General features: G+C 39.2%; 1 protein-coding gene across 14 annotated transcripts in view; it reads right to left on the bottom strand.

Annotated features, from left to right (window-relative positions):
- KALRN (kalirin RhoGEF kinase) overlaps nt 1-27,407 on the bottom strand; it is a 470,986-nt gene that overhangs the window by 268,374 nt on the left and 175,205 nt on the right. For all 14 annotated transcript variants that reach the window (XM_019007406.2, XM_019007405.2, XM_019007391.2 and 11 more), the window contains 2 exons: nt 12,868-13,060; nt 8,533-9,045 (listed from right to left, as the gene is read on the bottom strand). In XM_019007406.2, the coding sequence (XP_018862951.1) occupies nt 8,533-9,045; nt 12,868-13,060 (706 nt within the window). The remainder of the gene's footprint in view (nt 1-8,532; nt 9,046-12,867; nt 13,061-27,407) is intronic.

Below are 27,407 nucleotides of genomic sequence, written 5' to 3'. Positions count from 1 at the left end.
GCCAGCATGCAGGTTCTGAACTGAGAGATGCAGGCTATGCAGGATTCATCCTCCTCTTGAAGATGAAGGGGTTTGCAAGTAATTTATTGTTCTAGATGCTGAAGATTTGCCCCCACAGCTCCCCAGTGATTCTTTGGTGCCCATGGGAGGAAATGGCAGATTTGACACAGTTTAGCTGTCACTCTCAGAGCCTTCCAAAAGGGAAGGTGATGATCCCACTATGAAATCTCTTTAGCACATGACATCTACACTCACAGCATCACAAGGAACTGTCATCACGCTCTGTGCACAAACACCCCTTGTTATAATGTTTTTTCTGCTTCTAGGCAAACTCTGTTCTTTTATCTGCTTTGTTAAAAAAAAAAATAAAAACTTCTGAGACCAGGTAAACCCAGTAATACAGGAAATCCCTGAGCTTCCAGAAAATATCAGTACATCATCATACTGTTCCAGTTCTGATCCAGCTGCATCAGAACACCTCATAGTGGTTCACCCATAACAGCAAGTACTGATGTGCTTCAAGACAAAGCAGAAACAGTACTCAGTAGCAAAAATTCAATTATTTTAAAATGCTACAGAAAAGAAACATGATAAAGAACACATTTGAATAAACACTGAAAATTAATTAAAACCTGCTACAATAGATTTATTGCAACATGCTTTCAATTCACCTGTTTATTAGAGCCTCTTTTGTTCTAGGAAGTGTGAAGTAATTAAATACAAGTGATTAAAGCTGGCATAGGTTCATCTGGGGAAATACACAGATTTTTAAGAACAGATGTACAGTTTCCCCCTTTGATATGAACTTCCCGTGTTGATCCTTTGTCTGACCTTGATTGATGCTATCAGAAGAGTTATTGCTCAAAAGAGCTTAAGTGAAGCAGAATATTCCCAGTATTTGCCAAAGCAACCCAGATCAGCTGTGGATATACATATGTATTCCACAGGAATGTTTTCATACCCTTACCTCTCCAAGGGCCATTTTCAACTAAAAATCTGCATTTCTTGGAAACAACAACATCAGAGTCAAATTCAGGATCTCGCTGTAATAGATATCATACAAGCATGCACTCAACTGCTTATTTTTTATGCACCAGCTCAGTCTCAATTCAAGCTTCCTTCCCCTATCACCAATATAATCATCTTTCCAACATTTTATGATCTGATACTGTAAGATGGTGTCTGCCAATCCAACAAGTAAGGAACCTATCTGCACTTATTTTCTGTGTTCTGCCTGTATTAGAAATGATGTGTCAGAGAAAACATTTCTTGTTGAGCATGGGGCCTGCCCTCTGCTGTTTTAGTTTCAGAGTGGGCTTAAGTACAAAGCATGGGATAAGATGATGACCTTCTATTCACATGGCAGCTTATTTTGGCTGATAGCTGATTTTCCTTCCCAGCACTGGCATCCCAGGCCTGATTTTATTATGAACAGTTGTCTAGTGAGAATCTCTATAGCAAGAAAAAGGCACCATATGCTAAGGGAAACTTCAGATTATAAAATAAAGCATTTTTCATTGGCAGCATGGGAGAGAAGATACCAGATTTGGAAACAAGGTTTCAGGAGAGAACAGACACTACGTGCTCTCTTTGAGAGTCCATTGCATAAAAAAAGACAAAGATGTTATGGCAACTTAAAATACTTTGACTAAATTCAAAGACACTTGAGCAATGTCTATTCCAGATCCATAAATGTAGAGATCTTTGTATTTATTCTGTACAATAAAAATAAGAACCATTTCTGTCAGAAATTGATTTCAAAGCTCGTTATTCATATATCAGGACCCTTGCAAGCCCTGGCAAATCAGGCTGCCCATAATGTTGCAAATATGAACTAACACAGTTGGAATCCTGGGATGGAGACACCAGCAAGGACAGATGGAGACATGGTCTCGTTACCATCAGTGGGTGGCCATGGGTGACCCTGCCAGCAGCAGGGCTGGAGCCAGAGCCAGTAGATGGTACCAGGGAACACCACACTGCTCCAGCTCACTCAGGGCTGTCACTGGGTGCTCTCATAGAGACCTCGAGTCCTTCACAGATTTCAACAGCAGCTGAAACTTTCTCTACTTTGCAAGACCAGGCCTCTGTGCTTTTAGCAGACAGCTCAGGGAGACTTCCAGCACCAAAATGCAACCAGATCAGGGCTACAGCTAAAACTAACCTGAAACTGAGTTCTTTCACCTAAAGAGAGAAACAGTTGCTTTGGGCTGAGAGGGGTAGGTACCTCCAACAAGTTGGTCCTCTGAGAACTCTTTTTCTGGAATTATGGGTAAGATATTTCATTTATGCTCAGCAGTAAATTCTTGCTTACTCTTATAAAGCTCTCTGCAAACGCGTGGTTGTTCACAAACATGGACAGGCAGTTTAGTGCCTTTCCCAGGCAGTATCTGTACCCTAAGGCCTTATCCTTTCTCTACACAGACACTTGAAATAGGTTAAGGATGACAGAAACATGCTTAAATTAATCTCACTTAGACCCTCAGTCAAATCTCTGCAGAAGACACTAAGCTTATTGACTCCTTTTATAGCAGAAGTCTTATGGAGACCTCAGGTCTAACAGCATCCCCCGTGTTCAAAGTCTCCAGGAAATCTCCTTATTGCAATGCTCACTCACTGTGATATTCATGGTAAAAGTACTAAGATGGAAAATCCAGAGCATGCTGAGTTCTGCACACCAATTCAGCGCTCACGTAACTTAAATGAAATCTAAATCCTATACAAAAATCCGTGTCTAATCCATTATTATCGTGCCTGTATGATTATTACTGTTAACTGCTAAATACCATTCATTCAATACAAATCCTTTCATAGTCAAACAGCACATGGGGCATATGTACTTCAGATGTGCACTCATTATTAATCTTGACGGTGGTTCTGTCTCCTCTTAATGCACTTCCAGCCTCCCCCCCAGTTCTAATTAACCACCTCCCCAGAACTCCTTCATTTTTTATTCCTTTCACATATGAAAGGTTCCTCTGTCACCTTCTCAGAACTCTCCTCATAGCTTCCCATTCTCACTCCCTGGGACACATCCCTCTCACAGTAATTGTAAACCAATGATTCACATGAAACCTTGGAGGCGATTGTATATATGGCACATAACACAGATCAAAGAAACCAAGTGCTTCCAGCAGTGAAATAAGAGAGGGGAAATGGTCCTTCACTAAGTGGATTTTATCTCAGTCAGAGGGGCCCATCCCAGGTGCTGGGCCTGGTGGAATTATGCAAGTCCTTAAGGGTTAATATGACATGTTGCAAACAGGAAAACTCTATAAACTTGCTTTATGCATCACTTCAAGGGTCTTTTGACACTGCTAAAAGAAGAAAACTTAGAGGTGATGTGGAATGTAAAAGGAAGCAAAGCTGGTTTTTAATCTTTCTTATACTGCTTTTCCAGAAAGTCGGCTAGGACCCATTTCTAGGAAGTGCTTCCCTTGACTAAAAGAGCAGCTACAATTGCTCTACTTAATGGACTGCAATAAAATAAGCTGCCTCCTATTAGCAAGAAGGATCATGTCATCAGATTTGTAATGCATTTTATTACATAACATACAGAATCAGAATTTTCAAATGCAGTATGTGGGGAACTAATGTAGGAAACAGTTAAAGTGGGTGTCATATAATCACAAATGTACTGCTGGTTTCCTTTCTCTCAAACATGTAGATATCAATGTTTCTTCTTTAAAACCATCTTTTCCCACCTAAACCACACCATGAATTTCCACATTTTGTATTCCATTATCCATCAAATCATTTTTAGACAAATAGTAGCTTGCAGAACATTCCTTCCTTCTGAGGAACATGAACCCTTGGCATGTGTAATATTCCAAAACCTGTATGAGCATGGCTCAAATACTTGGATTATTCTTGGATATTCTTCTCTTCCACTGACTTTGCTGTTGAGCTGGAGCTTCTCTGTATTGTTCTAGACTAACTCTGCCTGGTGTTAAGTCATGTTCTAAACTAGGAACTCCTAAATTTTATCTGGCACTTCAGAATGGGTATGCTTTTAGTTAATGGGTATAATGTGCTTCTACTGACAATTAATAGGAGTCTTCCCAATATTTTCATTAGGAATTGGAACTGGAAACTGGACAGGAGTCAAGTACAGCTGATATATCTGTGATTTTCCTCCTTGAGAAATCTAATGTCATATTCTTGATTTCACTCCATGGGGGCTGAGTTTAATAGCACCTACTCAGTAGAATAACACATCAGTTCCTTATTTAAGGAGACCTGACTGAGGAAGGGGCCAGAGGTGGGTGTGAGAAGGAGAAAGGCAGTGTCTGCCCAGTCACTGCCCACACTTGCACAGGGAGAGGGATGCAGAACTGCTGCAACTGTTATTGCACCCTATTCCTCTGAACCATTTTGCTTATACCCCCCTCCAAATTTGTCTCCTGTCTATCAACTTTGCATTGTTAATCACATCCCCATCACTCCTGCACTCACTGAAATCTTTCTGTAGCTCTGGGCTGGTCACATCAGCAGGGAAATGGGAGCTACAGCCGCTGTGGAGTAGGAGCTGCAAGTTATCCATGCTTTCCACTCCCTGTCCCTGCAGCCACCGCACAGCAGCAGAACCACAGCAGCCCCAGCAGCCTGCACAGCTCCCCAGCGCCTGCTCCTCAGGGAAAATCACTGGCAGAGCCATGTTTTTCAAAGGGAAGCCTTGGTTTACATGGGGCTGATGGTTTTGACTGTAAGCCCACTACTTCACTGTTCCTTGAAGACTAGATGTGGCCTGTGGTTTGCCACCAGACTTTCTACAAAGCTGGCCTGATCCAAATAAAATGTTTCTCTCACCACAAGCTCACAATGAAATTCACTTATGGCATGTTCTAACTCCATCTTTTGGAGCTCACCTTTGGGTAGTGGACTGCGTAGGAAGTCAGGAAGCAGAAGGGGAGGTGAGGACAGAGAGAACACACCAAGCCCCCTCTGCCTCCTGTTGGGGCTGAGCCCCACAGTGTTGGAGCAGCTCCTTGCTCTGCTGTGAGCAGCTCACAGTGCAGACCCGCAGCTCAGTCCAGATGGTGACTGTACTGTTTATACTTAACATGGACAACGCTGATTACATCATGATAGATGTTTTTCATTCACGTACATTTCGGGGTAGTAAAATTGGTGTGGAACCAACACAGAATGATGTGGAAATTCCTACAAAAGTCAAATTGGGTGCCAGTTACAAATGATTTCCAGAAAAGCTGGAAAGTACAGAGTGTAAGTATAATTTTTTTGTCTTTTTTTGGTATTTATTCAAGTGCAAAACATGTGGACTCTTGCCTGAATTCTTCTCCCTGTCCAGATTTCCACCAACCAAGTATCATTTCTCAGATAGTTCTAATACTTGGATCTACGTTGGTTGTGGGTTTTTTGTTTCAAACAACATTCAATTTAGACCGGGACACATTTTTTAATGTTACTTGTGACTAAAAATATTTTCCGTGCTACCCAGTAAAAGTGAAGCCTCAGTTCTAGTCTCGAAATTATATGTATGTACCTACGTATTTCTCCATTAGCTGGTGAGGAATAAATTTGTTGAACAGTGAGGGTCAGGGCTTTGCCAGCAGCTGAAATGTGTTATTTATCAGCAGATCATTACAGTCAGCACTGCACAGCATGTGAACTTCCTCACACCCCTCTGCCAAAGCTCCCCACATGGCTGACCTGCCTTCTGACTTGAGCTTCAAGGAGCTCCCAGTCTCCATCTGGAGATTCAATCTCACTGCACTGCTGGTGCCTATGTGACAGCCCCACTTTTCCTTCCCCTTGGCCCCAGTACAGGAAAGCAAAGTACAGTCCCCTGACTTGGGGACAAAGTTTCTCTACAGAGAGCCCTGCTCTCCCCCACTGATTTGAGTGGGAGAAGCTGAGGCTGTGACTGCCATCCCCTCTGTTTATTTTGGCAATAATGAGAATTGTTCAGCACACAACTCTACAGACTTCTGTAAGTTGTAATGCCTATAATTTAAATATTTTGTGTGTCCAGGCATTGACTGCCATTTCTAAATGTTCCAATACAGGGGATCTTTAGGAGGAAGAAAAGTGAATTGATTTGCTTTTAACATCTGGGGTACTGTAATGCCAAAGGGTTCAAAAATTAACGTTCTTAAAATACTGTATGTTTTAGTCCTTGTGCTCCTTTTTTCTTCTCCAACCCCTTTTTTAATAACTTTTCAGGCAATTAGGACACCTGAAATTTTTGAAATCAGTGAAGCCCAGAAAATGAAAAGTCCTCGTCCACTTTGTTTTGATTAGAACAGGTTTCCTGAAATATCACCCAATGAATATAGAAAGATGTTTTAAAAGACCCTAAAACCTTGTTTATGTTAAGAATTTTATGTTGGAGTTTGAGCTTTCACAAGCTGCCAGAGCTGTCATTTGATTAGAACTAAATGACATGTCCAGGTTATACAAAAAGAGCTGTGTCTCTCTCCAGGAGATGAAAAGTAACTGGGCTCTGCTCTGCCACACCTGAGTAGAATGCAACTGAGAAAATGGAGGTACCTGGAAACTCTAAAATCCAATACACAGACACAACTGGGGCTATTTCTGCTGTGGAGACAGCACTCAGACTAGATTTAGCTCTGGACATTTTATGAAACAAGTACTTTCCAGTCTGAGGTGGTCAGATGACTTCAAAGAGAGCTGAGAAAGGCAGTTAGAGAGGAAAAGCACATCAATGTTTTACATCAGTCTACATGTGCAAAATGTGACATTAAAATGTCTGCAACCCTTCCGGGAGAAATTTAAGGTACTCACAAACTCAGAAGATTAAAACCACAGATTTGGGAATATAAAACAAGAAAATATTTTATATTCTTTGGAAAAATGTAGAAGTCAAGAAAAGGCAAGCAGAGCCTAAGCAGGGAGAAGCTGACTCTCCAGTCCAGTGTTTAGTTAATATGAGGGAGATGAAGAAGACAAGAGCAGAATCCTGGTTTTGTCAAACTGGAACTGCTCAAGATAGCCACTGTTACAAAGGCAGAAATCACATTCTCACTGCTGCTTCCTTCATCTCAAAAGTTTCATGTATTTGTTGACTTTCCTAGACCTTACACATATCAATCTCAGAATAACACATGCAAAGAGCTTTGCTGTCACGTTGCCTAGACTTACATCACACCATCCTTTCATGCCTGTGCAGGAAGTAAAAAGGAAACTCCCTGGAGACTTCCTTCAATGCCACAGTGCTTGGCAACAAGGACTTCTCAAACACTGACTTGATGAGAGAGCCTTTCAGCTTTTAACATTATTAATTATGATAACTTCCTGAATGTTAATAATTCACTAATAATAATATATTATTACTAATAAACTAATAACTAATAAATAATAATAACAAATTATACAATTATGTGAATGAGCAGTGGTCATCCAAAGTGATGCACTGACTGAAGTACAGCCACTGCTGGGAAGAACAGAAGTGAGTGGCCTCCTTATGGCATATGGCACAGAAGGAATAGGGAGAATGCTACTATTGTAGCATTTGGAATTAAAACTCTGCTCTTATGCATCCTTGAGTGATGCTGCAGTGACTTTTATTTTAGAGTCTCATTTAGGGACTTATCTGAATTCAAGGTTTTCCCAACAGGAGGACTGATTATACAGTGATGGAGCTTTTTCACTCCTAGCAAGTCTTAGAGATATTTAGTACATGCATTGAAAACCAATGTCAAGTTCTGCAGTACTGAAGATTGTTTCAGCAACGTGCTTCTCCACCGTGTTTTAAAATAAAACTAACTAGTAGCTGATTAAAAAAAAACACATTCTCATGAGATCCCCCTGCAGATGAAATCTGCTTTTCTTCTGCAACTCCTCCTGGGTCCATCCAGGCACATTAGAGAAACAACTGGATAATACATTAAGCAGAGAAGATTCAGAGATTGGTTCTTTTGATGGCTATACAGACTAGATAAACACGAGTCTGAGAGCTCAGCACCTTCCACAGAGAATACCCCACCTCTGTGGCCTGGAATTTTAAATGTGCCAACAAAGTCTTCTCACAAAATCACCTAACAAAGTACCAAGCACTTCTGCATTAAGAAAGCCAAGGCTTTAGCACTACACAATTTTCTAAAGTAAATTCCCTTGACTTGAAATACTTGAAATTTCCCATGGACTCCAAGTAGTGCAAACAATAATCACAGTGAATCAAATCCCAAAATTTTTTGGTGCTGTGACAAGTAGATAAATATATTCATAAGCTTAGTAAAAGAAGATTGGGGGGAAAAAAAGCCAGATTCTTGTGCAAATGTCTACCAAATAGACTCATTATGAGACAGAAAAGCAGATTAACTTTCACCAAAAGCAACACAGAAATATTACTCTTTGAGATTACCATGCCTGCTACATCCAACAGTTAGCTTGGTGAATTTGTTTTATGGGTCACATGAAGAGTATCATGTAACAACATGAGATTTACATTGATGATGAACACCTCATGTTGCCATTAACAGAAAAAATGGTCACCCTTGAAACAGAGTCTTGTTTCAAGTATGAAAAAAGGAACCAATCACTCCTTACCTTCTCAGCATCTTGCTCAAAAAGCCGGAGTTGAAAGCACTGGTCCAGTTTCAACTTGCGGACATGCCACATCTGATGCAAGTGTTGCCGGGTGGAATGCAGCTTGTCTAAAAGGCTGGTGATCTTTGGCACAAGACTTTGAAAATCTGCACTTCCAGGAATGCAGTTCCTACCAGAAAAACCATCACTAGATCTTATGCATTGTAATAACCTCTGGCCCTCACGATCCAGTTCTTCCACAGGAGCTTTAATCACTTTTTTCTTAAGCTGTGTGTGCTCATCAATCAGCCTTCTTGAGCCCTCAACATCAACTGGAAACTCCTTCCTAGCCAACATTTCCTGGAGATCCTCCAGCCTTGACAATAAATGGATGGCACTGTTGAAAAACTCTTCCAAGGAGACACGCAGCTCTATCCATTCATCATGGTTGTAATCCAAGGACCCTTCGAACTCATCCGTCAGTTGAGAAGGATCCACAAGCTTTGCCAGGCCTTCCACAGACACCATACTTGTCTAAGGAAGGGAAAAGGACAGCATCTGAATCAGGGACCATCCAATCAGAATTAACACCACAACCCTTAAACAGCATGAAGCGAGTATTTTCCTCATCAATACATAATTGAAGGAACATTGTAAAGGATCTCAAGGACTGTGTTTTATTTTGATATATTAATTGGACAGAAAACTTTGCTTCTAATGACATTTATTTATTTACTTACTTATTAAAAGATGTGATATTTACTGGAATAAGGCCCATCTTTTTCAGCTGGCCTATCAAAAATATGTAGTGAAGATGTTTCTGCCACAGATTTCATCATCCCAGTTGGGCACTGAAGACTTCTTACTGCAGCTTTTGGATATCTGGACATGGTTGTTCACTAAACATTATGGCATTACAGGTACTCTGCTACTTGTGTTATACTCCAGCTAGTGGCTACACAGGAGCAAAAGTTTCAGGTATATGAACTGAAGCAGGTACTGCAAACTGCTATAACAGAGAATATGCTGGGTTTCTTATTCCAAATTATTCTAGTTGGCTTTTTTCCATCCGTTCATATTAGCAATTCCTAATGTAATTAAGCTAAAATCAATGTAAAAGTGAAATGTCATTGAAGTATTAACAACTAGAATTTATTGCCAATAGAAAGTACTGCTCACGAATCATAGACAATCAATGAGAAATGGTTTTAATTCATTCAGACTCAGTAAGTGGTGACAGAGAAAAGCACTGGGTGTCTCTAAAGCAGATTACAGTTTAAGGACCCAGCAAGTGATTGCTTTGCCCATTTATTTTAGACAAACTACTTCTTTCTGAAATTAGGAGCAGAGGGTTTCATATGTAACTAGAGATTTTCAATGCTCTCATGTTAACACCCAAGCTGGCAGCCCTTAAAGGCTTGTCTCTTCATCAGTGACTGCACATCTATCCCCTAAAGATGATCAGGCCTCTAAAGAATGTCACAGCTTGTGCTCGGCAGAAATGGAAACACCCAATAATCACAGCACTCTTGTAGAAAACATTTACAAGGAAAAGAACCTAAAGTCCTGACCATTATCCTAAAGTATGTCCAAAACAGTAGGCTAGGCATTGGTTAAAGGTTAATAATAGGCTTTTTCATCCAATTTGTATCCATCAAAAATATCAGGCATTCTGCAATGTATTAAAATTGAAATTGTACTGAATTTAAGCTCAGAAGAAAGATTATTTTAAAACATTCTTGCAATATTCCTTGCTTTGAGGAAAAGAGAGGACAGTGGGAGGAGCAAACAAACAGTGGGAAGGTAAGTATGTAGCTTCAGAGTATTTTCACATTTTTAAGCCTCTTCACCTGGACGCTGAGACATTGAAGATAATTCAATTTAGAGTTTAACTGCCTGCCAGGGAAATACTTCTTTTCATGGCTAACTCTTGGGCAAACCCCTGCAGTCTGTCAGGCTAATGGAAACATTGCTCTAATCTTACACAGAATTTGACATGATGAGACAGGAAAAAGGCTTTTCATTTTGCAAATTCAGCAGAAATTTTCTTCATTCAAGTTTGATTTTTTAAGTAGCTCTTGAAACTCTAATGAAAGCAAGTTTAGTGAGGCAGGTAGGTGCTTACTGTTTCCTCAGCATTGCTCATCCTTCTTTTTGAAATCAATTTAAAAAGTGCTGTCCACTATTTAGCCTCTTTCAGCAGGAGAAAGAAAATAGTCTTGAAGGCACCTCTGAATTAATGCTAAATAAGGTGCCTGGTCCATTCCTCAAAGTGGCAGGAAACGTTGGAATCCACATACATCAACCAAACTCTTTTCCTTCTCTTTCTGGGTGAAGATCTGTGTACATGCTTCACTCTGGACTGTGACACAGAAACACTGTGCCAGAATCTCACCCCCCAAAATCCAGCTCATCAGTGTCCACTAAGGGTCCTACAATGCCCTGGCACATACATAATGCTTCCATTAAGCTCAAAAGAGAAATCTGGCCTTAAAAAAAGGTGTGTACTTAAAAAGTACCACACTGGGTACTGTGGACAGGGTAAATCAGCAGAGACTTCCACTGCCTTGCACTGCAGTGTGCTCCCGCCAAGGCCCTGGTGTTTGATCCGAGGTGTGGGAAATTGCCATGGCAGGTCAGTTCAGGGACTGTGCCTGTGAACTGCCCCACATAAATGAAATAATGGGAACCACACTGACCTTGTTTGATATTCACAGCTCTTAGGAGAAAGCATGAGCTGCCCAAGAGGCTGAGCTTATTGATAAACAGCAGCATCCCAAAGAATCACTTCAATAGAAGTTCCTTGGCTTGTCTTGTGCATATTGCAGGGTAGACCACAGCTTAGGAAATCTGCTTGAATCATGGAATTGAAGGACTCAAAGCATTCTATGATTCTGTCTGCAGTGGTCCAATATACAGTGAAAGCACTGGCTTCACTCCTCTGGCCCAAAAATGTGTAACCCATTGGACACCCCTGTGAAGAGCCCTGCAGACAGACTAAGGCTCAAAGGCACTGATTACACACACAAAATGGAAATAATGGCTTCCAGCATCTTCAGCAAACGAATCCAGAGCTTTTTAAACAATACAGACTCAGAACTGTAACTATGAAACATAATTTGGTCACAGTTTACTCTTTACTATCATCACAACAACTCCACATAGTAAAAATATATGTCAAGCTTCCAGAAGGCATTTATTAATTTTAAAAACAAACAAATGTTCTAAAAATACGCAATTGAACTCCGTTACTTCATCTGTCCTCAAAGGTATCAAAGAGTGTAAAGACATTTGATCAAAGCAAAATTTATGAGTTGACTGGATTTTGTGAAAATTTACAAATACTTAAAATGTGATAATAATGTAAAATTGTGTTAATGAGTAACACCAATCTAATTCCCTATAGCGATTCAAGGGTCCTTGCAAGAACAGCTTGAAAATAAGGACACATTTATATCACTCTGACTTCAATAAAACTTAAATAGATATTTAAATAGTCTTCCATTGTAGTAAACATTAAGAGCTATAACCAAATTCTCTTTTGTATTCCAGAGATGCAAAATCTCTGTGTCTCTCTGAAATGAATGGGTTGGTAAAACAGACAACAATATAAGTGTTTCTCAGTGAATTATTCAAAGACAACACAATGACTAAGTCATGGTGTGGCATGATTGATGCATGAGCACTTCATGCACCTGAGTTTCGCTTCTTTTTGGGCAAGAAGCTGAAATTCACAGAAAACTGAAGTGCTGTAGAGAACACAGCTGGTTTGTCTTCATCAACAACAAAGTTAATAAAATTGCCTTTAATTATGCAGTTGTTATGTACTGGTTACTTCTCAAAGGACATGCCTGAGGCACCTTATAATTCACAGTTGCTTATGCTATCGCTGAACTGTAAATCTCAATTAAATGAAAGGGGTGAAAATTTAGAAAATGTGTTTTATTAAAAAAAAAGCCACTAGTGGAAGTTGGGTAAACTAAAATTGTATCTTTAGCATTTTGACTGACTTGGTGTTGTGTTTTTTGGTTTTTTTCCCTATGACAAACAAAGGAAAGACTTAATGCAACATGACCAAAAATAAATACCACAAAAAAACCCCAACCAAACAATCAAACAAAAAAAACCAACAACTACAGCAAATTAACCCTCAGCAAAATGAACTATGTGAACCTCTGGGATAAAACATGCAATTCATTTCACCAGTGTGCTTAGAAAACAACCCAAAACATCAGCCCACTCCTGCCACCTGCCCTCAGATATATTTTTTTGCTTTCAGTCACAGGTGGTTTTTTACCTGAAGAAAAGTTCTTATCAGAGATAATGCTTTACAATTAATTTCAACATTGCTCTCACCTCAAAGATGAACTTGGAACTGCCGAAGTTTGTTTTCTGCTTCTGCCAGAAATTATCAGGTTTTATAATCAGGGCCACATGAATCTCAGCAGGAAAGGCTTCTTGAAGGGTTTTTAGGAGAGGCTTGATCAAATCCCATTTAGATCCCCGCATATCGATAATAACAGTGAATCCTCGTTTGCAAACATCTTCGCTGCAGGAATAAAAGCACATCATGATAATTAATATTGTGGGCAGCCACAGTGAGACTTGGCTTTTGTTGCTGGTGCTTGGTGCTTCAGAGCAAAGCAAGGAATGATTAACATAAAAGATGAGAGATAGTACAGTATAAAGGCTATAAGAAAGGTCATATTAAATTTACTATAATGTAATTTACATGAAATTCAAGTGTCTAGATTACAGTTTAATCTCTAATTTTCCAAACATGTATAATTCAAATTTTCACTAAAAACATACATACTTTCACACCAATTGGAAACAGAATCAAATACATCTGTATAAAAGTTCTTTATGTGTACATACAATGGATTCCAGTTTCAACATATTGAACCCAGCCAAAGTCAACAAGCAGGGTTCTTTCCCTTAGCATTACTGGCCACTTTTAAATTTGGGTGCCTTCATTTTTAGAGGCCCCTTTAAATACTTCCAGAAAAGTGTCACGTCCAGAAAAATGCCTTGCAATTGCTCCCTGACAGGAGTGCACATGTGACTCAGCATGTGCACTGTTATCATTGGGGCCCTTTTCCCTCCCGACTGATCTTCCAAATGCTGCAGGACCTTCTTCAATCTGCAGCCAGACTTTTCTCCCAGCCTGTGCTCCTCCCTTCTCAGAAGTCCAAGGCAGTTATCTGTCCTGGTCACTGGCAATGCATGGGGCCCAGCAACACCACAGCATTCCCTTGCAAACACAAATTTTCTTTTTCCTCATGAGAAGAGAGGAGAAAAAATAAAAGGATGGGTCAATTCAAGTCAAGTCTGTGCAGCTTTCAGCACAGCTTTTCAAGGGACATAGTCATATTTATACTCAGAAAAAGAGATATGGGTATAATGTAGAAACTGTAAGACTGTTTAGCCTCCACAGAAATATTCCCAGTGCACAAACACACAGGAGGATTTTCACTGCACTCTCCCTCTTTAACTTCTTAAAACACTCTTTCTGCTAATAAGATCCACTTCCTATATATTCCACAGAAAACAACTCTATAAAGCATATAACTAGGTTTCTGGGCTGGAACAAGGACAGGAATATTTTTCAGAGGAGGCACACTGGGCAAATATATGTTGAGAGTGTGCTAACTTGAACAGTCTCAACACAGCGCCAGACAGGAGCACTTGGAGACAACAAGCTTGGTCCTCTGCCTTAACATTATTGGCACATCCAGAGCACACTGCTACAACAGTCAGTGCAAAGAAAAACTAGGGAGACAAGGCAATTCCAAACAGTCAGGAACATAGATATTTTTATTCTCCTTTTACCTACTGCTGAAAGGTCAGACATCTAATCCTTTCGTAACTAATGCCAAAAAAAGGCTGTAAAAGAAGCTTTGTTGGTGGTGCTACAACCTCTTGCCTTTTGGAACGAGTTGAGACAAGGAAGCAAATCAGAAAGCAATGAATAGAAAGGAGTTTGTATTTTGTGTCATTTTTCTTGCAAAGCTTTAGAGGATCTTCAGGAACTTCTGCCAAATCACTGATCCCTGTTATCCTGAACAGACTTTTCCAAGTATTTCTTCAAACACTTGAAAAAGAGATGCAGGAGCCAAAGGGACATGTGGAGAGCCCCAACAGAGGACAAGTAACAGGTAAGTGCAATCTGTCTTTTCTGATATAAATAAATAAATACACCACCACTATCCATTGCAACCACAGCAAGGCATAGACAGTGTTAGCTTCATTCCAGCTCCCCTCACCACTGCCAACCTGCCAAGTTACCTAATTTGATGTAAAACAAAGTTAAAGTAAGTTAATACTTATCGATGAGCAACCTAAAACCTGTTTCAGCAAGCAGGACAGGAATGCACTGGAAGACTGAAGTCTTCTGTTTATGAACCTGAACCAAAGTCTTAGACACAAACAGATCCAAAATCAAACCTGTCTCTAGTTGTGGAGCAAAGGCAGAGTGACACCTTGACATATACCACCCTTGATTATATAGCACCATGACTAGAAGTCCAGCCTGCATTGAAACAGATACCTCCACATTCTTCCGAATTTTTTCAAAAAATTAGCACCTGATTTCTAAACCTGCTTGTCAAAAGCTATTATTTATCTGTGTTTAAATGGTTGCAAGACAGAAAGCTGCCTGCTCATTATTTCTACTCCCAGTTGCAGACCTTGTTGCAGAGAGGGTGCCTTCAAGAGCACTTACCCTGCTCAAACAGGTAGCCAGATACTAACCAGGTACTAATATCTCAAAGAAGGACATGTGAGATAAGAAAACTATTTAGAGTATAACCTTTTCAGGGCACTGACCATCTGCTATGCTGTGTTTGTTTAAGGAGTCTGCCTTGCTGGAGGTCTCCAGCTACCTATATTCATACTACAGTCTTCAGCTGTCTGGAATAAATTCCAATAAATTACTTTTCAGGAAACTATAAATGAAAATCCAGAGAATTAAAAATAATGAGTAATCATGATCTGCAAAACAAAAATTGAATACTGATGTGAAAGCTCAAAAGGCTAACATAATTGTGGGGACACCTCACAGGCTATTTATTTTTTAAAAATAAATTATATATATATATATATATTAAGTTGCAATATCCAAATATTTCCAGCTATTGACAGCATCCTAAAAAAATTAGCCTAGACATAATGAAGCTCTGATAAACTCTGGTGAGACAATCTGGGACAATCTGTCATCTCTGACAGTCGTTTTTCTTCAGTTCCCTCAGCATGGATTGAGGAAATGATGCGAGGTTCCTTTTGAACACTCTAGCCCTGCTTATTAACTTTATTGCTTAAAAGCAACAACTCGAACCCTTCCCAGTTTAGCAATTGATCGGGAAAAGCATCAGTAGCAACTGAGCTTCCTCCACATTCTCCAAGCGAGACATGCCTTATTCCTGGCTCCCAGGATGACACATCAATACTCATATCTATTATGCACAGGTAACCACTTTAGTACGGCAATTAATGTTGATTGTGGTGCTTAATTTTTTCCGGTATTGATATTTGACCAGAAACTGGAAAAAACACTCAAATCAAGGTATTTGGACAATCCATCAGCCTTTTGGCTGTGCTCATCTGGACTAGATTTGCAACGGTGAGCAGAAATGATTTGATAGTTGATAAGTCATTTCAGTTGCTCCACTACTTTTAAGCAAAGACAAAGACCAGCTTCTAAGTTTAATAAAAATACCCTAGAATATTTGCAAAAATAATACTTATGATCCGGATTTAAAAAAAAAAGGCATAAAATTGAAACTCAGAAGCAGATGTGATAATTTTGTAAAAAAAACCCAAAAACCTCTATTTTGGTTTCTAGGCTACTTTCATAAGGTTATTTTCTCAAATTTCCTCTTTAATTCAGGCACACTCTAAATTGTATTTTCTTTGGCAAGAGCTGGCTTGCTGGGTACCACATTAATTTAAGGACTTCATGCTTTCTGATTAATCTCTCAGATACCTATTGATTATGTGTATTTTTCACCCTTATGGTTTGGCCAAAGCTTCTGGCATTTGGAAGCTTCAGCACTTGATTAGCTGAAATAACATAATATCTCCATTCCCATTTTGCAGTCATGAGTTAATGATGAAACAGCACATTTAGCATTCCTGTTGGACCACTAAAAGCCCAGATCTGACATGTCCAGCATCTCATTCGAAATATGATTTGTTAACGGAGAGAGCAAGATCTCTTTTAAGGCAGGTCAGCATAACCTTGTCAGGAGACACTGTCAGAATAATAAGTAGCTCTTCAGGCATCAACACATAGGAGCAAAATCTGCAGGAAATTAATTATTTTTGAGATCACCGTTCCTTTGATAAATGTGGCTGTAGTCAGCCAATTGCTTCACAGCTGAGGGTGGAAAAAGGGGAGGGAGAGGAGAAAAACAGGTATGTAAAAGCTTCCAAGCACAAACTGTTATCCCAAAGGCCTCATTTCATATGAGACCTCACTAACTCTGCTGCCCAGTTTCTATAACAAAATCACCAAGGATCACCTCAGTGATTTACATGCTAATATTTTTGATTAATTGTATTTTTTTATTCATTTTTGTGTGTAGTTTATTTACTCAGCTTGGAAACAAAACTAAACAGAGAGGTTTATAATCAGTATTACTTACAGACTTTCATACTTTGGTTTCAAATCACAATGTTGAGCTTGAAGTTCACCTTCTCAATAAAAACAGTCAGTACCTGTATTCATAATTTACTTTCCAGTATATTTAAAAGACCAGGTAAAGTACTTTTTATTAGACCTGTTTGCCAAGCATGCTGAACCAGCATTATTTATTAAAATATGTTGTTCTATTTAATACCTCTCAGCAAATTGTACCTTGCTTATTATCCCAGCTAAGGAATGTGTTCCTGCACTGTCAACCTGAGCTGTCACCCACATCCCCAGTGACAGTGGCTGCTCAGTGGGATGAGACAGACTGTCTTTTCAAAGATCCTGGGACACTCGTGACTCCTAATCCTCACATCTCCCTTCTGTGCTGCTGTATCAGACACCAGGAGAGGAACTTAGTGATGCACAACCCAAGAGTACCATTACTCTGGAATAACAACTCACAGCAAGCACCCACTAGAGAACTTCAGCCACCTAAAAGACTGTAGATGGACAGTCTTCATCCTAGATTTTCCTTCTTACATGTTTGAACTTGGTTTCACAATACTTTTTTACAATTAGAGAAGAAACAGCCACCCAGACTCAACTTCCAATTAATCCTTTCTTTCTTACTGTGACCTAAATTTGTTTATTCTCTTTCAGCACTGAAAATGAATCACTTATTCTCACTTTTCTTTTTTAAAACAAGAGAGAAAGAAAGAAAGAAAGAAATCAAAGCCAGTTTCACAGTGGCTGGAGCTGGACATAAAGCAGTGATCTAGAGAAAATTCAGTGACGTGCTGTAAAAAGACTTGGAGCCAATGAGGTCCAGGCAAAGACAAACCTCCTATCTCTGGTTTCCAGCCACTGCTCTTAGGGAACATGAGGTGTGTTTGTGAATGGCACAAGAATGCAGATGTGTGGGCTGCACAACATCCACATTCAACTCCTGTCTCTGGCCCCAAGTCAACAGGAAGGGAACAGAAAGGCAGAAAAAACCCATCTACTGCAGCAGAAGCTAACTGCTGCCAGATGGGTTCTTCTGCTACTCTCAAGCAAGCAACTAATTTTGGTGTTTGATTTTTACATCTAAGAAAAATGGCTCTGAACTCAAAGCAATTCTGTTGTAAATGATGTAAAAGCGAGGAACAACAGACACCCAGACAACAGACATCAGGTAGGTGTAAGAAAACCTTTTTCCAATATGTAACCATGATCCCATGATCTCCTAGGAGTCATTCTGAGAGTGCAGGTCCCATTTGTATCTCGGCCAGGGATCAGCAGGGTTGTGTTGAGCTCTCTTCTACCCAGGTAAAAATCCTGATCTGTATTGTTACAGCCCAGACCAGAATTGGGACCCAAAGCTCTGCAGGCATTTGGCCTCCTATTTAATTGAGCAAATAAACACTATTTGAGAAGCTTCCTGTCTTCATTCAAATAGCAAAGATTTAAAACACAGCTGTGTCCAAAAAATGCATGATCACAGATGTTAAAGCCAAATCTGGAGGACAAATGCTATAATTTTTCACATTCCGGTTAAGTTTCTGCTGGTAAATGATGCCTTCTTCTAAATCCATTTACCCTCTTCCCCTTTTGTTGCTGCACATCTACTATATTTGGATCAATATCTGGCAGGTCTTCCTTGAAACAGCTGCTGAGATAAATATGAAATTAATCAGGGCTTTGTTTTTGTTGAAGCAGGGCTACATTTAAAGATTTGTTACTACAACAAAGAAATATTTGAACAGTAAGTACCATTCAACTCTCTCTTGAGCATTTAAAGTCTTGTATTTGAGATGATTTAGCAGAAACAAAACAAAAATGCTTTACCAAATGAAAATTATATGTTCTTGACATTTGCTGGAAAAAATAAATATTAGGGTTGTGTTGAAATATAAACACACCACTCTTGAAAAGGTTTGGATGAGCAGAGGCTGTTGGAAGTAAGTTTGAAGATTCGAATCCATTGGATTCTAGAGGAGAAATAAATATATATGGCTGTGCTTAGCACAGCCAAACTACTACAATGCAGAAAATAAATTGATCTTTCTGCCTGTTCTATGAGTTTTTTTCACAGTTCAAGCAAGGAGATCATGAAGGTCATTTCACATGCCATCACTATGAAGTTTAGACTATGGTCAGCACTACCAGATTTTCACATGAAGAAAGGGATGCTTCATCTGGGCAACGAGTGCTTGGGCTCTTAGACACAGCATCCTAATTTATCAGTTCACAACATCAGTGGCTTAACAAGTGAGTGAATGGAGCAGGGTGAACAATTCCACTCAGTGCCATAAAACACAGTCACCTCAAAGTGGAAAGCCTCCAGATTGCAAATACATACATTTCCTTGAAATACATTGTGGGAGGCAGAGAAACCCATAAGGGGAAGACCTTTAACAGCATAAAGAAGCCTGCAAACATGTTCAGCTCATGCAAAGAGTGATTAATGTAGGTCTAGACAGTCAACAGCAGCACTGGTAAAATCCAATAATGTCTACAGGCAGACACCATGCCAAATTCCTTCCTGATGTAGGCAGGTATAACCACTCTGGGACTTGCACATTTGATCCAGGGCTTGACTGAGCTTATAGATGATGAGAGGAAAAAAAACCTCTTCAGAGACAGTAAAATCACTTTTTCTACATTGTACTGACATCTCTTGCTGTAAGCACTCACCAGTTCCCATACCCTGCTCCATACCCAGTGCAGGAGAGCAGTGCACAACCATTCACAGAGCTGTAATTAAAATAAGGAACTAGGGAGAGATGAGATGTTTCACATCAATTCAAAGTAATATATTTCATGATAAGTACTGGTTCTCATGAAAGTATTACTGAATTTAAAACTGAAAAAGGCTTTTATAACAGCAAAATATCCCGGTTTACCTTTTCAGATTTTTTTTAATTTTGTTCCTTTCTTTTGATCAGTCTACTCAAAAGAAAAAGAGGACAAAAACTTTGAATTTTATCAAAATATTTTGACTGACATAAAATTTTAGAAGTATGTTCGTGGGAAAATTCTAAATCTTTCAGATTTTTCCTCACTTAAAAATTAACACTTCAAAATAGCAGATTCTTCCACAATTATCTTAGCTTCTGCCCATTTTCAGTGCAGAGTTCAGCATGAGATTTGCTTTGCACTTTATGTCTTCTAAGCAAAAATGGTATAACTGTTCCTCAAGACATACAGGATTTTGGCCAAAATCCACAGACATAAGGGCAAACATTGGATTCCAGTGCATCTGGAAATGAAAGATGGAAATGGTTGAAAGATGAAATGGAAAGGTTGAGTGCTCCATCCCAGAAATACTCCAAGGTCCACGGGTCTGTTTTGCTTCTACACAAGAATTTCAGTTCCCTTTACAACTGCACAATTAAAAAGCTGATACCTCTTTTTTCCCTGGGTTGGACAATGAGGAATGACCATGACTAATAAATGAGTGGTACTTATTTCTTTTTTTTTGAGCTCCACCCATATACAAACAAAGCAGGTCTTTGTAGGCACAATGATTTACCTAAAATAGTTCACTTATCAGATAGATGCTTCCTGCCATGCCAGGCTGGGTGAAGACTGCCTGTTGTGTTACATCCAGAAGGACTTGCTCTGAAGCTACAAAATCAATCTATGTTGTAAGATACACTTGTAAAATCAATATTTGTGTATTCATTCATACAGCAGACTTCACTCATTCTTTCAAAAAACTACCACGATGGCATTGAGAGTGGGAAAAGTCCTTTTTACAGAGTCCTCAGGAGCCAGGGGAAACTGATGTGATATTCCTAACCCAGCTCAAAAACCTCTAGCTCATGTGCAATTTATTCTGAATCTGTCTTCTAGAAAGGCCAGGCTCTCTCACTGTGTCCAGCATGAGGGGATGTGCCAAGCCAATGAAGACACTGGATGTGAGGTATCATCCCTTATCAGGGGTGGATACATAAATGTGGGAGAGGTCAAAATCACTGAAGCTGACTGAGCACAAACAGGTTGATAACTCAGTATTTCAGAGCCAGTAGAAGACCTGAAAGACACCATTGACACCCAGAGTGAGACAGCTGAGTCTAAAAGACTTTTGGAAAGCAAAAATTTATCCAACAGTCAAATCCTGGCAGAAAATGTGCGAAAAAGCTAAGTCAGTCTCTGAGCTAACATTCTCTGAGTGTCTTCCTAAGATCACTTGAGGTATTTCTCAGCCTCAGATGCTCTCACCTTTGCAGGAGACTGAGCTCCTCAGGTGCCAGTGTGTGGTCTCCTGAGGTTTCCCATCCATCATGCTATGGCACTGTCCCACACTGATGGGAACTCACACAGTGCTGTCCTGGCAATGCAGTTTTAATTCAGCTTCCCTTACGATCCTGAACTTTCGTCACGATTGCAAATAATTTCAGTTCTCCATCAGTCTTCCACCAATCAGTCACCTCTAACTGGAAAACCAGGGGAACTCTTTTATCAGCTAAAGTGGGTTCAGATAAATGCTCTGAAAAGTAATTTCCCAGTTTCAACTACCTGCTCCCTTTACCTTATTAGCTATACTGCTTCTCTATCAAAAGCACAACAAAACTTCACTGGCAAATCCATCTACAAGTGCCATGTGAATGGTCATCAACCTGTTCATCTCAGGAACTACATACCCTGGGTGGTGCTTTTCCTCATGACAGACTTGAAAATTAGACTGACAAATTAACATATGCCAGTATAGTAATAATAGGAATCTGCTAGTCAAGGAATTTACAATTTATTGTAGATGTCAGCAAGCCCACAGTAATGAAAACCAGGGAGAACAGATTCTTGAAATATTGCACCTGAGAATATTGGCCTAATACTGAGCCACTCATTTGACCTGGAAGAGGCACATCAAACACACATCAGGCCACATCTACTCCACCAGACTAATGGGTTTCCTACCTGTGTGTTAAATTAATGCCAGTATAAAACCCACTGCAGAAACAGGCCCAGTGCAATGGGTTTCTGTAGCAAGTTGAACAACCACAGTTACTCCTTCCCCTCTCCACCAGAAAACATCTGATGAGAATCAACAGAATCCATTCCACAGTTGCTCTGCAAACCCCTAGCCTCACACTGGACACATCCCCCAGCTTAAGAAAAGCCTATGACATGTGAGACCCTGATACTGGGAAAACACAAATATATGTAGCTATTTTCCTTGCAATTATAACTTCAAAAGTTGTCCACTTATTACATCTGGCTGGAACACTATAGTCCAAGGGATGAGACTGAATCAGGTGAACCTCACTGGGTTATTCATCCCCTTCCTGTGCATGGTACCACACTTTTCTTTGTTGAAGCCACTGCATTATTCCATTGAATCTATTATATTTACATCTTCAGACACAGGGAGGATCCATAATTGCAGAAAGATTGCAAATAGTCATGGCCACCTCATAGTTAACTTAAAAAAGTTTAAGAGAGTTCAGTTAATAATCTAACGTGCTTATTTATTTATCTGTGCTGGGAAACATTCTCTGTTACACATGTGCTGATTTTATATAGGAATTGTTTATTGCTCTATAGATATGATTATCTAATAGTACTGAGTATACATGCTTTATTAAACTCATAAATAAGCCCATTTATGTGTCTATGTGAAAGTAGACCCCTTCATATTTTATTTATAAGTGTGACAATAGAATAGCATTGACACAGAACATCCATTTAATTCAGAGGATTTAGGGTTGTCCTACAGACTTTTCTCTTATTTTTTTTTTTGCCAGAATCAAAGCTTTTAGGTTTTTTAATTAGATTTCTAGCCCATCTGCTTGCAAAGATAGCCTTGACAACACAAACTAATGCACATTTGTCTTGCTGAGTCTGCAGCCAGTGGAAGAAACAATGAGACTAGAACATGAACTTGCATTCTCCATCTTATTGGGGTAACCGAAAATCCACTTCTGGCAGCCTAAATACCAGAATTCTTAACTATTTCACTGCTGCTAATTTTGCCACCAAACCTGCAGATATGGCATTTGTCAAAGCCATGAATTATTCACAAAAGCTCTTGCCCATTTTGATGACCACGCTGCACAATTCAGGCTGTCAATTAGGACTGGGCAAGTGCCTGGCCAAATAAACATGCCTGCAATTATAATCAAGGATTTTGCTCTTTTTGTACTGTGTGAAATAAAAGCAGTGATCACAGCATAATCAAACTAGTACTCGAAGCCTATAGTGGAAAAGACTGCAAAAGCACAATTACTGGGGATTTGATGTAGAACCCACAGGAACATTAGCTTAATGCATAATTTTAAGTGCTTTATAACATAAAACTAAGGAAAACAAGTTAAAATCTCTGTTGCTATAACAGGCTTGACAAACAGCAGAGCAAAGAGCTCAAATGCACTGAGACTTTTTCCTTCCACTCAAAAACAAAAAGAATACTGCAGTAGTCTCTTGTGAGGGTGATGCTATACAAACTGATAAAATCATCCACAAAACTAATGACTGCAAAAAAAACCCAAAAAAACCAACACTGATTCCCAATGTAAATAACTGTTTCAACTGTCTTTGATATAAACTCTTCTAAAATAATTGTTATTGTGTACTTATGTCCCTTATGCAAGCTCAGGTTGTTGGTGTCTGAAAAGGGAGGTAAGATTGTGTCTGGGTTTATGACAGGGGCTGCTGCCTGAATTATCACATTGTGGGGATGTTGCATGGATGGAGTTGTATCCTGGGGTTTTTAAGGACAGCAATGTTCAGTGACCATGTTTCTTTAGTCCTATGGCCCATCTGATAAAAATATCTTCCATCTGGTTCCTGCTTGTATGGCTGTGCCTCACAATAGAAGGAGCTTGATTAAGCAATTAAGATGGTGCATGAAGCACATGTTTACACTTGCTGGATATGGATGGACACATGATCACACTTGACTGCTTTTCTGAAGGAGGATCACAGTACTTAAACAAGAATTAGTAGAAGGACATGGTAAGTAGAAGCCTGCAGGCCAGGCAGGCCTTTTACTGCTTTGGTTGACCTCTTGCATCAGTTTCCAATCTATTGTAGTAAATTAACGTGTTAGCCTGAAAAAGTATTGATATCCTCCTTTCATTTGTGAGTAAGAGCAGACATGGTGAATACGTGTTTCCACCTTGATGATTTTCTTCTTATGCCCCTGGCAACTTACACAATGAATAAATATCTTTATTCTGTTTTAAGATGTACGAGACTTGTGGAAAAGCCTGAGAGTTTGGTAATGGCTGCCTAGAAAAATCCTCTCTAGTCTGTTGTCTTGAGATTCATTTATTGCCTGATTCTGTTTGCAGAGCAGATGTGTATTTCAGGTTCATTCAGATTCTGTTGAAGTCAGCTGTAGCCTGGAAGAACCAACAGGGGAATCCTGTAACTTTCACAGGAGGCACCCATCAAAGGTAGGAAGAACTAATGGTTTGATAAATCAATTGAGGCTAACTCATAAAATTACCTAAAATATTAATTTGCTTCCAACTACCTTAAAATCCACCCCAAAAAATCCTTTTACATCATCTGGTGATAATAATTTCTTTGATCTTCTCTCTGCCCTATCTGCCTAAAATAGTTTATCATTAGCTTTTAGAACTTGACCAATATTTGAACTTATGGGATGTAGGACAGAAAGTATCCCAGCATTGGAAACATTCAATTTTAGCACTGCAGGAACAAACCTACATTATAAGGATGCCAACATAACCTGTTGTATTATGTTAAAATGTAACATCTTATGAAGGATTTTAAAGAGATTTTCCATGAGTAACCAGTGTCTAATATTAGGCTTTAGAGTATTTCACTCAAAAACAAAATTGGATTTTTACAAAGAATAACTAACACCCCAGAAGATCTATGACAATTTCCTCTGAAAAGGAACTCACTTCTTGGCCTAGATAATAAAAAATACAAAAAGGAAAGCAATGACACAAAAAGCTATGTGCCAAAAAAAGTTCACAGGTATAGGAATTAGACTTAACAGAATCCCTAATTACACATTTGACTTTTGGCATCTTTTCAAGGCAGCATGAACACAGTTAAAGTTCTTTGTGCATTTGTATCTTCCCACCAAAAAAAAAAAAAAAAGGAAAAAATATGCTTTCATTGTAAAAACAATTATAAATCATTTGCCTCTAAAAGGGCAATATGAGCACAGTACTGAAAAAATGGACTTCAGCTCCTGGAAATACTGACTTGTCACCAATTTCAAAAGCCCAGAAATGGAGATCAAGACAATTGCATTGGTATTGTATCCAGTACACTAATTTGATTTATGTTGCTTGAAGTTCTGTACGTTATTCAAACATTTCTGCTTTAATTTTCCAAGTGCTCCTGGGAATGTAAAAACTATATAATGAGGACAGCCAGCATCTCATTTGCTGTGATGAACATTTCTAAATTTAGCGTCCAAGTCAGAGCAGGTGGATTCTCAAATGGCTTCTTTCTCAAAGGTGCTGAGTGGATTTCACCTAACATAAATTTATGCCTTCTTCATGTATTTAGTAGTACCCAACAAGTCATCAGGTAAGTGCTGCTGCTACACAGATACAATTTAACAGTCCCTAAAACTACTGTGGTGAACCCTCCTACAGAATTCATTCCCAAATGAAAATCCCAGGAAATCTTTTTAGCTGACCATATTTCCATGTCACCTACAGTTTATGATCCGACACTGCAAAATCATTAGGTTGGCTGTTCTGGAAAGTAAAGAGAAATTGAGATTTCCAGTAAGCCTGGTAGTGAGGAATGATACAACAGTTGAGGTTTGCCTTGTGAAGAGAGAAGAATAAAACCCTACAAAACCTGCACATACTGGCTTGTGTATTTGATTCCTGGTCTAACAGTTCATTAAAAAACAGAGCTCCCAGACATTCTTCCTATGGGTAAGATTTTTCACTACTTTCCTATGTACCTGATTTTTAATTCAATTTTGGAATGGAATTGCAGCTCCTACCCACAAATCTCCAGTGGGGAGGAAAATCTTAACTAATCTGTGATCCCAGGAATATTTGCTTCTCCAGATGCTGTTTCTGAGCTAAATTACAAATGTTGTAGAAAGAGACAAATGGAGAAATAAGGGCACATAACTACAAAATTGGATGTGCTTAATCACTGTTGCAAGAATTTAGTTCTGTCTTTAGAACAAAACAAAAAAGAGGTCTTAAGACAAAAGAATATATTACCTACTTGAATAATTCTTAGACTAACAGTTTATTAACAAGTGAGATTTTCAGCCATGCTTCCTATGTGCAAGATCACCCATTAGTTAATCAGACACCATTGGGATTACTGCTCCCCTAATTCCTCTTCCACTCCCTAGAATTGCTGCATGGTAAAATGGTACCTTCTATAATGAGATAGATTTTCCAAGTGCATTTTCTAAGGTCAGGCAGTGACACAGTACATGGCCAATTTCTTACAGAGTGCTTCCAATTCATGACTGGGAACGGCAGATTTAAGACCCTGCTTCCCAGAAATTGGAGGTCTGATCAGTGCACACTGTTAAAGGGATGTGTACTTCTGCCTCATGCAGCATATCTATAATAAAACCACTCGAGGTTTTCTATCTTTAAGATGTAAAATATCAGTTAATATCAGTTTAATATCAGTTTAATATGGTTTACTAAACAAAAATAACTTTTAATTAGTAATTCTTTCAAATTAAACTTCAAAAAGTAGTATTTATTCAATCCTCAATGACAACATCTATAGTATAAGCATCTGGCTTGGCAGACCCTCAAAAAATAAACAAAATATGAAACTTAACTTATCCTTCTAGTGAAAGTTTTCTAATAATATAGCACTAGAGACTGTCATTTCTTGTATTCCCATGTGAAACAGGGGAAAGGGCCAGGAAAGGCATATGAAAGCCTGTCTCTGGCTGGAGATGAACTGCTGCTATGATTTTTGAAGAAAGATGCAATTATTCTACAAAGCCCATGCTCTATTACAATTTCTATTCAACAATTTTATCCAAAAGGACCATTCAGCAAAGATGTCCCTTGTAAATACAGCATCAAGCTTGCAGCAGGTTCCTACTTTCTCTTGTTTGCACAGTAGTGTGGGCATGTTTTAGAGGTGGAAGATTTCCCTGAAAACAGTTACAGGACAAGGGAAAGGTTTTGGTGCTTTGCCTTGTTGGTGAAATACCACATAGGATCTTTCTAAAATACTACATCACTGGAAAATTCTCTAGAGACTAAGGTTTCCCTTTAAAGTTAGACATAAAATAAAGCCCTGTGTACACAGTCAGGGAAACCAATCCTCCCCTGTTAATAGCAGAAAAATA

Source organism: Parus major, chromosome 7 (assembly GCF_001522545.3).
Source record: "Parus major isolate Abel chromosome 7, Parus_major1.1, whole genome shotgun sequence".
Taxonomy (NCBI): Eukaryota; Metazoa; Chordata; class Aves; order Passeriformes; family Paridae; genus Parus; species Parus major.
The sequence above is the reverse complement of the archived record's forward strand: the minus strand, read 5'-3'. Positions and strand labels throughout refer to the sequence as shown.